At 41.3% G+C, this 13547-nt stretch overlaps 1 protein-coding gene across 1 annotated transcript; it reads left to right on the top strand.

Annotated features, from left to right (window-relative positions):
- Positions 1-6752: 6752 nt before the first annotated feature.
- SERTM1 (serine-rich and transmembrane domain containing 1) lies at positions 6753-7525 on the top strand. The gene has a single exon (XM_010190523.1). It carries the CDS (start codon positions 6809-6811, stop codon positions 7130-7132), a length of 324 nt encoding a protein of 107 aa, XP_010188825.1. The 5' UTR covers positions 6753-6808; the 3' UTR covers positions 7133-7525.
- Positions 7526-13547: the final 6022 nt, after the last annotated feature.

Here is a 13547-nt window from a genome sequence, read left to right as displayed (position 1 = left end):
TAAATTTAAATAATATTAAATCATAATTAAAAAATGAAATTAGATCATAAATTAAAAGGAAGACACTGCTTGTGCAGGAAATAGTTTTTCCTTTCCTTGTGTGCACTTTTTATTGAGTCAGTTGGTGACTGATCCTGTTTCCCAGGCAGAGAGGTAAAGGGATCCTGTGCTCCTGGAGGGTCCATCTATAACAGGAAAAAAAAGCTTCCTACTTATTTGTGGCTTTTCAATTGCCAAAGGCATTTGCGTGAGGAAGGAAGTACTAAGGATCATATTCTTGTTGAACTCCAAGTGAGCAGTCATTCTTTGCCTTTCATACCCACATTTTCAATGGAATACAATGTTGGTAACTTCTTTTCTGTCTAGGGCTACTGTCTAATTTAGTTGCATGATGTTAAACTGCTACATTTTTCCAGTCTGCAGCAAATTCCCTTTCAAGGCTTAAGGGCTCCCTGTATGTAAAGTTCATTCAGTCCTTTAGTATGAGCATGCAATGTAATTAAATGCTTTGTGTTACATGTTAGCCAGAAGGACCATGTGCATTGATACAGTCCTATATTCTAAAGCAAATAAATGTAGAAAATGAAGATGAAAGAATTAAACCAGAAGCTTACTAGGCTTCATACATATATTGAATTAGCGAAGGTCAAGAGAAACCTTAATCTTTTTAGTATATCTAGGGAAAACTTGCTGCCAGCTTTTGGAAGTAATCACCATGATAACAGTACTTGGGGGTCTAAGAGAGGGTGACACACCTGTAGAGAAGAGGAGGTTTCATCCTGGAACTGGCATCGCCATATCGCCTGGGCGCTCTTCTGGCACCCTGTGCATTCCTCCTGCCGCTCCAGCCCTGATGCTGAAAGAGGAAAAGGTGGTTCAGGTTTCAGGTCATCAGGAGATTATATAATTATCTGCTCAATCCTGGCTTTCACTTTCCAAAAGGGCAAAAGAGCAGTGAACACACTTGTGAGTCCTTTCATAGGGATAATCAGTGTCATCTTAAATGAATGTCCTCTGCCTCGCCTCTCCTACTCAAAACAAAAAGCTGTCTGCCTCATACGGAGCAAGCATTTTTTGCACAGATCCAAAGTGCCATCTAAGCAACTCATCTCCCTTTCGTAGCCATTTCCAGGCCAGATTAATGGCCAGTAGTTTCAGTGCCATTTGCTAATCACCTGATCCTCCCATCAGGGGGATGGTCTCAGGACATCCATTGTAGATGCATTGTTCCACTTAGTGTGGGTGTGCTTCTTCGACCCTCATCTCCAGGAATACATGTGTGCAAGCATGGGAACTGGATCTGCAAGAGGACAGTATATGCAGAGATAATGGAGCCTGGTGGCCAGAGGCTGATTTCCTTTGATGTCAGTTTGTCTCTCTGCTTAAACATTTTGAAGCCTCTGAAATAGCCATGGTATTTCTTAGTTTGTAGTCACAAAAGCCAGGAAGACCCAAGGAAACAAAGTGCTTATCTATGGCTGATAAACCCCTTAGAAAATGAATCTGCAAGACTTATTTTTGCTTGCTGTTCTTCAGTTTTTAAAGCCTCAGTGTTTGTGAGTATGCTCCATTAAATTATGTTTCATTGAGCCTGGACAAGGAGTTGTTGCATCGAGATATGCAGAGAAACAGAATACAGACAACTGGATGGTGAAGGATTTATGACACTGGACATATGGAAGAGCTCTCTGTTTACTGCTTGCCATCTTGGAGAGTGTTGCAGTCTCATTTAACATTCACCTTAAACTGAACTGGGAGATGACTACTGTCTCAGCAATGCTCAAGATTAAATTGCATATGTTACACATAAATTGGCAACCAGGGCATATGCAAATTGATGAGGCTTCTGCTCCTGACCCCATTTCCATTTTTTTAAGAAATAGGTTTTATGACAGGTGCCATCAAAATTGCAAAGACTTGATGGCTTTCACATGGCTATGCAGGCATGATACTACATGGTACCTGGGATTTACCTCTTACATAGTGACAGTTTACTTAATCCTTCACCTCCCCAGTTTGGCATGCTTTCAGTGAAGGCAAATTTACCTGTCTCCCACTTACCAGGGGATAAAAGATGACAAAAATCCAACTGAGGCTGCAGTCTCTGCCAGGTAGCCCTACCCTTAGAATAAGAGTGGTTGTCCTCACCTGTGAAAAGTGATTTATACTGAGGACATGAATGGAGGAACAGCTGGAGAATAATACCTGAATAGTGGTTCTGGTTGAAAAATGATGTTTAGCAGAGCCATTCTTTTTGTGCCAGACCTCATATTTGGGGACTGAAGTCACAGAACAAGGTTTTGCTGTCTTTTATATCTAAAACCAGAAGAGAGTGGTGGTGGAGCCTGTGCTTTCTTGGTACCATGAGTAGTTTTGCTGAAATGAGTTAATTTATCTAAGCAGTTTGTCCATAAGGGCAGCAAAGCTGTGTAACAGTGGTGTAATGGCAGCAAGTATTGGAAAGGCAGAGTATGACCTGGGACTTCCTACAGCAGTGGGGTTGGACTGCTGTAGGAATGACTTAGGAAGCCTCCTCAAGCCACACATTCCTGTCCTGGGATTGCAAAGGTGCCTCTGAGAAAGTAATCTGCATCCAGCTACATCATGTAAATCTGAGTCCCCCAGAAGACAGGTTCCACTTCTTCTGTCCCTGGAGTTTTCAGGACTGGTTATTTGGGAAGCCTTCTCCTGTCAGAGTTCTTCTTCATCTCCAGTTCTTCAGCAACAGCACTTCATATACAGTCTTTGCCTTAGACGAACTCAACTTCCCAAGAATAGATGAGGGAAAGGTAGGGACCACTACAGAATCTGAAAACTTTGGTTCCTTAGTTGAATTCTTTGATCAGCTTACGACTCTCAGAAAGACAATGGGTTTATTGCAGTCAGCCACTTTCAATTTTACTATTAAACTCTGTAGTCAGTGACAAAATTCCTAATAATTTTTTTTTTATCAGGTTTGGGATAGATGTTTTGATGTTATTCTATTTAGTTTTCAGAAACACACAAAACCAGTTACCAAACAAGAAGGTGAAGCTGACACCTGGCTTTATTGGGCAGTTATTCCTTTGGAGGATTAGGGTAAGAGACAAATGGTTCATGCCACTTACCTTCTTGTGCTGGCAGAAGCGGGAACCTCAGCCAAAGCAGTAGCTATGGTGCACTGAATAAAACTGCTTGTGGATCCCCCTCTTGAAGGCTGGGAGGTCTGATTTGCAACGTGGCAGAGGTTCATGCAGCCCTAGGACTATGTAACTGCATTTCGGTCCAGAACAGCGTTTGCACCCACGTCACTGGCTGAGCCTTCCTGCCTGCTCTCCAGTGGGGCTGCAGTGCTGGAACAGCACCAGGGAACGTCATTGGGGATCAAGATTGGATCCATTTTATTTCTGTACACATTTTGCACTTTTGCTATGAGTACTACTCAGATGTCAGGACCAGATATGTTCATGCTCTGTAAGATTTTGCTGTTTTACCCCAACAGGGTAAAGATGGTTGGTAAAAATTCTTTTAGACTGAGTAGGACTTACACTTCAGGTCCATATTTTTAAATATGTGATTAAAACACAGATTTTTTTTCCTTCCTAAAAATATTACCCAAAGAGCCTTGTTAGCTGAAGCTACATTTTATGGTGAGATTCATTTACGCATCCCATCACTATGCAGTGTGAGTGAGGCAACTAGGATTTGGGCCATAGTAATTTGGAATCAAAGTTTACAGTGTCTCTGATCTCACTAAAAAATAGTCTGTTAAAAATAGCCCAGATGACATTGTAAGACCTATAAAGGCTCTGATCTAGCAAAGCACTCGTATCTTTGCTTAACTGATTCTTTGCTTCTGATTAGTCCTCTTTAAGACCATAAATTTTCCACTGTCTTCAAAGAAAAGTCTCACGCCAAAGTTCTTCCTTGTAGCAGGGCCAAAACTGTTAATGGTAAAAGTGGAATGTAGTGGATTTCAAATTTATGAAGAATTTAAAAGCTTTTAACTTCTGGCATGTTATAGAATTTATGTGAATTAATTCCTTAAGTTATTATACAGCATTTAAATTAATAATGTATCTGCTTTTCATTATGACAGGTGATCAAGGATAAACACCTTATATCAAAGCTTATCTTTCAAAAAGGATAAATTAGCTATAATGTACTTAACTATTTGCAGAACATCAAATGAACACATATTGTTCCATTAGTTAATTTTGCATCACTAAATTAAAGGCAGTTCAAAAGGATATAATCTCATAAGGATCTCTCTTTGTTCAGTCTGTTGTGACTTACTTCATGAGTTACAATAAATACTTTTTCTTGTGGGGTTAAATACTATTAGTGTTATAAAATGGCTTTGCTTCAGTATATTTTATGCATCAGTATGAGTTACATACCACAAAGGTAAGAATAATTTTATCTGGTATCTGCAGATGCAGCTTTGTACTCCTGCATATCTTGTAGGCTACTGGGATCCTTGATTAAGATTACCAAAAACTCTGCAACAAAACAATAAATAAACAATAAAACAACATCTGGAATATAACCTTTTATCCATGGATGTTTATCTACTAGCAAAGTAATCCACATCAGGGCATAGGCCTGTCATCATCTCTCCTGTTGAATTAGCAAGCACACATCCTGACGTTGTTTTGGCCAACTGACACTCTCCAAACAATGCCTGGACATGTTTGGGTTTAGGATTTGCCATCATTCATTCCCAAAAGCAGCTGTGATTTGGCCATCCTGTCCATGGGGATAAAAGAGAGTTTAGCTGTTGTGATGCAGTGTGCCACACAAGTTGTCCCCAAGACCAGAGAATAGCCTTGAGTTGTTTTATAGAGTGACATAGGTGTAGTTCTGAGCTATAGGATATAAAATAGAGTTTTAAAATATAGAATTAGGTTCTACCTATTGTTTAATGTAGTCCTTGATTACTCGGGCAGTTAGGACTTTTTATGGCATATAGCATAACCTCCTAAATTTAATTTACAGTGCAACAGTGCAGTGGGTAACTATGCAAATAACTTCAATGACTGCAAAGCAAACTTTGAAGCAGTTTTAGTGAATGTCTCCAAGGCTTCTGTGTTCTCAGAGAAGAAACAGCACAAGCCGCAAAGTACCTTATCCTTCTTAAGGATATTTAGTCCAGGTTGGGTCACACCTAGTGTCAAAAAGTGTCTGCTTCTTGAAGAAAGAGGTGCTTTACTAGGTTATCAGAAGTAGCATGTTTAAAGGAAAGAATATAAGGCAGACCATTGCTGGGAACAGTGCTGGGACACTTTAATGGAAACTCAGAGACACTTGGCCAGTTGTGTGACAGACCGAAGGAGAGACCACAGACTGTCACTTTGTTACTTCAGGGACCTGATTCTGTCTCTGTGGCTGATGCTGACAGTGTTTGCTCTGCCTGCATTGATGAAAATCAATGGGATTTTCTCAAAGCCTCTAACTGTGAGTTAGAGATAATTGTGTAGAACTGGGACCATGGGATGAGGCTCAAGTAAGGTGAAGATGAGAGGGCCCATGCTGGGAATGTAGTTCTGTATGGATTTTCTCTTCCCCATGGGAGGAAAGCTCGCTGCCTTGTGGTGGTGGTGCCTGAGTATCTGGAGTGAGAAGGTTGACCGTGAATGGATGGATAGAAAGTTTGCATGTGGATGATTAGATGAAGAAAATGAGCTTCATTTCCTACCCACTTGCACCTTCCATTATCTGTTTTGTGTCAAAATAAAGGTAATTCAGCTACAGCATGTCAGCTTTTTACAAGCAGTTCTCTATCAACAAGCCTTCTCTTATACTTCCAAACTGCACCTGGGGACAAAATAAGTCAGTTTAAAGAAAAGCAGCTTAGCATACCCTGATCTGCTCATCCTGTGCTACTCTGACCTTGGCTAGCACCCAAGCTTCCAGGTTCAAACACCCAAGTGGCTGGAGGCAAAGCTTTTTCAAAGATGGGAAATGAGCATTCGCTTTAGCATTCGCTGCCCTTAGATCATCACTTTATGTATGCTGAGCTGCCGGGGCTGGCCTTTCCCTCGGCATTTTGCTTGTATGTATCAGAAGCTGCAACACTTCACTGAAATGTGGTCTGCCATTGAGAACACCATGGCAGCATTACAGTGAGATGCATTTTGACCTTTGAAACTATTTGATCCACTTCAGCAGTTCTGGCAGATTTTCTCATTCTGGGTACCTCTGGCAAGGCAATATGGAGTGAGTGACTAATGGTAGTGGATTTGTCATCCCTTGCGGTGTTGAGCAGCCTTGCTCATCTAAGTTGAGGAGCTGAAGTCTTGAGAGGGATTTTCGTTTCTTGACAAGCTTTTATCCACAAGACAAATTTAGATTCCAATAGTCTGTCCCATATAAAGTACATTTCTGATCGTGTCATTCCTCAGTTAAACCACACATGGTGGGGAAGGGTCAATTTTAATTCATTGATGGGTAGGATGTCTCCTAATCCCTCCATTTTGGAAAATAGAGATAGGAGGATAGTTGTTAGCTAATGCTTTAAGAATTGTAGCTTAGTGCTAAGGAATAATAACTTGTAACTAAAGAACTAGATTGTCTGAGGCGAACATTAAGTCAAATTATCTGCTAGTAAATTAATCTTGCTGCTTTTTCTTTTTTCCTTGCAGTTCTGAAGGATACAATCTTACATTGCCCTGGGCTTGAGCAGTAAAGGATAAATTTGATCACTGGCTGACTTGTCATCTCTTCGTTGTGATGGAAAAATGGTCGCCTAAAATAAACCCTTTGTTATGCTGCTAAAGCTGGCTTTGAATACAAGATCTGTTGTGATTTTAAAAACACAAACCCAAAAATGTCAGAACCCGACCCTTCATCTGGATTTGTAGGAAACATGGAAAATGGGACTTTTCTGGAGCTGTATCCCACATCCCTTTCAACTTCAGTGGATTCATCACCTGGCCGCTTATCCAACGTCTATGTCTATGTTTCTATATTCCTTAGTCTCTTAGCTTTTCTCCTTTTGCTCTTGATCATTGCACTTCAGAGGCTGAAAAACATAATTTCTTCCAGTTCCTCCTATCCAGAATATAACAGTGATGCTGGAAGTTCTTTCACTAATTTAGAGGTTTGTAGCATTTCTTCCCAGCGCTCTGCTCTCTCAAACCTTTCTTCATGAAACCAAATGAAAGGCAACACAAGGGGAATGGAAGAGCTTTGTCTCATTTCTTGGGGAGGTAGTGCATGCAACATTTGCCTTAGAAGTCTATTATGAAGAGGTGGCTTTCAAAGTTTCTTTAGTTTGTTTTTTAGGTTCATTTTTTTCCCTTTTCTAGTCTTCATTTCCCCTTTTAATGTTCTTTTTCATTTTGGACAATGGATAATGACACTTGTTCATCATTTCATGCCTGTAATATTGATGCTGTCTTTTCCTCACACATACACGGTGTTCATTAAGAGTATTTCTGCCAAATTGTAATATGGTTCTAACTGGATGTGTCATTTTTCTGCCCTAGTTGTGACCCCTTCCCTGAGTTTGTAGCAGTAATATGCTGGTGACATTTTTTTTATCTTTTTCAATTAGATAGGGACTTCTGGATGAAATCCCTATTGCAAAAGTATAAAAAAATCAGCTTAAATTATAAATATTTGAACAACTTAAAGTTTTTTTATTGTTTCTTTTTTCATTTTCACATCTTCAGTATTTATTGATGTTTATAAAGCAGGACTAAAATCCATTTCTTGAAGAATGTTGCTTTTGTTTATTTGTACTCCCAAGTCGTTCTGTATAAAGTCTCTGTATTTCAGTTTTTGAGTCTCTTTCGTTAACTTAGTAAAGTGACTACAGTAACAATGCTCACTGCTGAATGTGTGGAGGTATTATTGGACCCCGTTGCATCTTATTTGCCTAATGACGTTTTCCGCCAGAGGGCAGCTTTTGCTGCCAAATCATGAAATTTGCATCCTTCACTGATCATGTAGCTTCTTCTTACCGAGTACCAGTACAAACCAGTGGTTTCTTTTACAAGATATGCATACAACCACTATAGGTAGCAACTGAATAGCTCCTGTAACTGTCCTTTAGGTACAAGATGTTTGTACTGCTAAGGACTTTCTAGGCTAGATTGTGTCCTGTGGTTTCACACACACTGGAGTGGAGGGGGGATACCCCTTTTTGTGATGCCATAGTTTGGGTTATGGTTTCCCCCTGCCTGAAATGTAACCCAACACTCAATTTCTGCAGTAGAATAACTAGCAGCATTGTGAACAGGATCCTGTGGTCAGCTGGGAGTTAAATTAGGCCAAACAATCAAAGAAATTATTCAAAATGCGAAGTGTGACCTGCTAGGACAGCCCCACACTGTGCTGTGCAATTCCTCACTGTCCTTACTGCAAGCACAGCCCAATTCTGCCACTCAAGTCCATGCAAATTTTGCTCTCATGGAAGGATCCAAGTCAATGGAGAGACTCAAAGAAGGGTATGCAAATGTCACTGCTGTTTCTGTTGCTGGCACAAGGACACATGTAGCTCTGGACGATGGGCAGGCCTCAGCAGGAGCACAAGCCATGGCTCTCCCCACACACAGTGCTACTGCCCAGCAGGCTGAGGGGTCAGGGAGCTGCAGAAGACCTCCCAACCAGATTTGGTACAAATACCCACTCACCGAACTGTCATTGTGTTTATCAGTGAGGCGCATTCTGCCATTAACTACACAGGCTTTAAAAGAGAAATGTGGAAAGCCCGGTGTAAATATAACCATTAGAAACGTAGCTGTTCAGTGCCAAACAGCAGAAAAATTATGCTGGTGTTTTCAATTTCTAAGTGAACCTACGGAATGGTAAGTTGTAATGACTTATGGCGGTGATTAGAGCCTTACAAAGGTCAAAGAATTTGCTGTCTAGGAAAGAACTTAAGTCTACAGGTTCTCTGAGCCAAACTGGTTGGATGAATATATTTAGTCTCTGAAATATTTTATTCATCTAGACAAAAATTTTGATAAGTCTGTAGCTGTAATTGACAATAGGCCTTGGTAAAAGAGTTGACTATTTGAAAGGGATCATGAAGCATTATTTCCTTTCTGAAAGCTCTTCCAAATCCCAAACCTGTAACAGAATGTATTTGTGAATTGACTGGTAGATAAAAGTAAATTAACTGTAAATCAAGACGGAGCAACTGTTCAACTATCTTCTCTTGCCTGCAAAGTTGTAAATTTGTTGCTTCCTTTGCTGCAAATACAGGAATTTAATCTAACCCTGAGATGAGACCACAGGTTGAGATGGGTATTTATTCCCAATGATATATCTCCCATTACTACTTTATGCTTGCGGATATAGAGACATTTAATATTAAATGCAGGCTATTGAAAACCCATTGGCTTTGTTCAGTGAGCTGTTGTCAAGCTTCACAAGAGCACAAGGTATTTCTCAGACTGCACAAAGTACCAAAGGTAACTGAAAGCACACATTTGATATTGATTTGTAGTTTACTAGGTGCTATTAATTTTTTCCACTCAGCAGTGACATAGGGGACTATATACAGTCATCATGATTTCAGCTGTCGCACCTGTTCTCATCAGGACAGATATGAGTAGAAGCAAGTTGGACCCAACAGAATAGCACCAGGAGAAGCCACAGGCAAAAAGCACCATGGCATTTTTGAGGCTTACTAAGTATTTGCTCTTTGAGGAAAAAAACCAAACCAAACAAATGAAAAAACCCTCAACCAAACTCAACCTGAGAACCTGAGCTTGCATTAGCTTGAGTTAGAATTGCAGTGATTTTCCACCATAGTAAATTGAAAAATAGATTAGGTTCTTCATTTTCATCAATTTTCTCTGTTTTCTAGCTCTCCTTCTCTCTGTCTCCCTTTCTTTCTGTCACTCACAAACCAAACAGACCTGGACAGGCTGGAAAAGTGTCCAGAGAGGAATCTCATGAAGTTCAGCAAGGGAAAATGTAAAGTCCTGCACCTAGGGAGGATTAACCCCAGACACTGGGACAAGCTGGGGGCTGATCAGCTGGAAGACAGCTCTGCAGAGCTGCTGGACCTGGAATCGTGGTGAACAACAAGTTGACCATGGGCCATCATCACAATCTTGCTGCAAAGGAGGCCAAGAGCATCCTGAGCTACATTAGGAGAAGCACTTCCAGCAGGTCAAGGGAGGTGATTCTTCCCCTTCCTCAGCACTGGTGGGGCACCTGGATTGCTGTGTCCAGTTCTGGGCTCCCTAGTACAAGAGAGATGTGGAGCTACTGGACTGACTCCATTGCAGAACTACAAAGATGATGAAGAGACTGTATCATCTCTCGTATAAGGAGAGGTTGAGAGCTGGGACTGTTTAGACTAGAGAACCCTCAGTAGGATTTCATAAATGTATATAAATACTTCATGGGAGGGAGGAAGAAGAGGGAGCTGGGCTCTTTCTTCTTAGTGGTGCCCACTGTCAGAACAAGAGGCAATGGGCACAAACTGAAATACATGAAATTCCATCTGAACACAAGAAAACATTTTACTGTAAGGGTGATCAAACACAGACACAGGTTGCCCAGAGAGGCTGGGGAGTCTCCATGTGTTGACCTGGACAACCTGCCTGCAGCTGACTCTGCTTTGGGCAGGAGGGCTGAGCTAGATGATGTTCAGAGGTTTTGTGCTGTGATTCATGTAAGTGCGAAAACTCAGCAGCTTCTAGCTCACTGCCTCCTTTGATGTGTTTTCGTAGCTCTGGAGCTGAGTTAACAACATCCACACTGCGGGGTGATTTGTTCAGTAACTTGTTACAGAAGAGCTGCTCTGTTCCTCCTTCTGCCTGCAGCCACCAGATTTTCCATTGCCTTTTTGTGGAATGGGTTCACATTTCACAGTCAGCTTTTGCCCTGGGCCTCTTGTTTTTACTAAGTCCTCTGACTGCAACAGTGCCATTAGCTTCGGTAATGTATGACTCTAAGGCTGCATGGCTTCAGGTAGTTGGAAAGTATACCTGGAAATCTGTAGAAATAAAAATACCAATAAAGCATGGATAAGGAAAGAAAAGAAGTTGTTTCTGGATCATACGGAAAAAGTATTTTGCTTTAGTTCAACAAATACAATCCATTTAAGTGTATTTAATCAAAGAGTACCTAGTGAAGGTTGTAGCAGCCTCTATATCTAAGACTGTCTGGCACTGCTGGCCACCCTGGCCCTAGTGTCAGTCTAACCCATTATATTCATCTCTTCTCAATCTTTCAAAATTATTCCTATCCCCATCTTGAAACAGTGTCACACCCTTCACTTTTCAACCCTTCACTTTTCAACTCTGTGGAGTTTACATTCCACTAAATTATTTTTTTCCTTTCAGCCCTACTCTGTCTGCCAGCTCACCTGAAAGGTTTGTCTCTGTAAGCTTAAAGGCTTGTCTGAATTTCCTACAAGTACCTTTTAACTTGGAAACAACTGTTAGTCCTCTTCCATGCGGCTTGTTCACCCTTCTCTCTCACTGTCTAACCCTGTGGTACTGTAACAAGGCTGAATTCTCATGGGGCATCATGCTCCACTATACATCAGCTTTTTTCCTTCAGAGTCTTTTTTTTTCAGTGAAATCACTGGAAAAGACATCTGCGTGGGAAGGTTATTTATGAAGTCCATATACCTCCCATTCCCCTTGACGGAACCGTTTTTGCTGCATCTGTTTCAGTTGTCTAAGGAAACATTGTGAAATACAGCCCAGCTGCTTTCCCAGCTGAATGGCCTTTTCATACCCTCATACACTCCCAAAGAAAACGGCCCCACTCTGTGGCTACAGCAGAGGATTACGTGCCCCAAATTCAGGGTACAAAAGTAGCTTGAAGTCCTTTTTTTTTTCCTCTCCAAGAAACGTGAGCTTGTTCTTGCCTAAAACTTTGACATAAAGTAGAGCAGCCCTCAAGCTGCTTTACACTGAATGAACTACATGATGCCAGCCAGTCTGATGTGCAAACAGGACCCACCACAGTCCCATCCTCACACCATAGCTCCATAAAACTCCTGGCTTTGTCAGACCACCCATAAATGGGGTGGCCCAAACTGGTCAAGGTGCTGTCCCAGGCTGGGGCTTGGCCAGGGGACACTTTGCTGATGCTGCATAAGATGTTTTCATGGCTCCCCCCAACACTGGATATAAAAGCAGCATCACACAGTATCCTGTGTATTTGCTTTCAAGGCCAGGTAAGTACATTAGTGTAATCATGGTAATCACCACCCAGGTGACAGCAAGTACAACCAGGTGAGATGAGCTATTTTTCACTTTTTTGGGGTGTTTTCTTTGTTTTAGATCAGTGGGAGCTAATCACCCATCCTAAGTCTGAAAATCCCGACAGGTAGTTATCAACAGGTCTAGTAGCTCCATGAGCCTTCAGGAAATTGAAGCAGGCTCCTTTGCATGGCTTAAGTTCAGCTTCTGTTCCTTATGGATAGCAGCACAATGGGTGCATTTGTTTCAGTGGTCAACACACTCACAAAAAGATGCAGCTTTAATACAAGTAACCTCTGTAAGCAGCTTCTGTTAAAAAACGAAAGCAAAAAAGTGGGGTTTTAAGTATAATCTAATGTATAGGGTTTTTTCAAACAGACTTCAGAAGTTTGCTTTGGAAAATTATATTTTTGCCAAAATACTACTTCTAAAGAATAGCAGAAAATCTATTTGGTTGAATTATTAAAAATGGAACCTTTTATTCCAGCTGTGCTAACATACATATTTTTGCCCACAGATTTTTTTTCTGTTTTAAGGGGCATATAGTTACTGTATATTTCTACGTCTCTGACTTAGCGTCAATAAACAGGTGTAGGTGTCAGAGCAATTTTGCCACACATACTTACTTATGAAGCTGCACTTGTAATACTGCATATTGATTTCATAATGTAGACTAGGTCCTAGATTATGTTTACATCCCTTTTTTGTCATAAAGTATTATTAGTAAAGTATGAGATGGAGACTAAGCTGTTTTTAACAAATTTTGCCTTCACTGCCCCTTAAACACACAGATCAGTTTGTCTTTTGTCTTGCAATATTAGTTACAGCCAATAAATCATTTGTGTGACTTTATCTTGAGCCCAGGCTCAGTGGTTGCTGACAAGTGAGAAATAAATGCAAAGGACATTTATGTCAGAGGCTCCCTGCATGGTTTCACAGAATCACAGAATCACAGAACGTTAGGGATTGGAAGGGACCTCAAAAGATAATCTAGTCCAATCCCCCTGCCGGAGCAGGAACACCTAGATGAGGTTGCACAGGAAGGCGTCCAGGCGGGTTTTGAATGTCTCCAGAGAAGGAGACTCCACAACCTCTCTGGGCAGCCTGGTCCAGTGCTCTGTCACCCTCACTGAGAAGAAGTTTCTTCTCAAATTTAAGTGGAACCAAGTTTGCCCAGGGCAAATCCTGCTCTGGCTTCCTGGATGCTGCATTCCCGAGGCTGTCTGCTGCAGTACGCTCTCAACTGCATCCCTTTTCCCAAACAGCTTCATCAGGATGCAGAAGATGGAAGCAAACACTGGGCCTTGCAGATGATACTAAACTAGGACAAGCTGCAAACACCTACCAGGACAAAGGAACAATACCAAGGCACCCAGTGAGAACAGAGGC

Source organism: Mesitornis unicolor, unplaced genomic scaffold, assembly GCF_000695765.1.
Source record: "Mesitornis unicolor isolate BGI_N332 unplaced genomic scaffold, ASM69576v1 scaffold22628, whole genome shotgun sequence".
In the NCBI taxonomy this organism is placed as follows: Eukaryota; Metazoa; Chordata; class Aves; order Mesitornithiformes; family Mesitornithidae; genus Mesitornis; species Mesitornis unicolor.
This window is presented reverse-complemented; position numbering and strand designations above follow the sequence as displayed.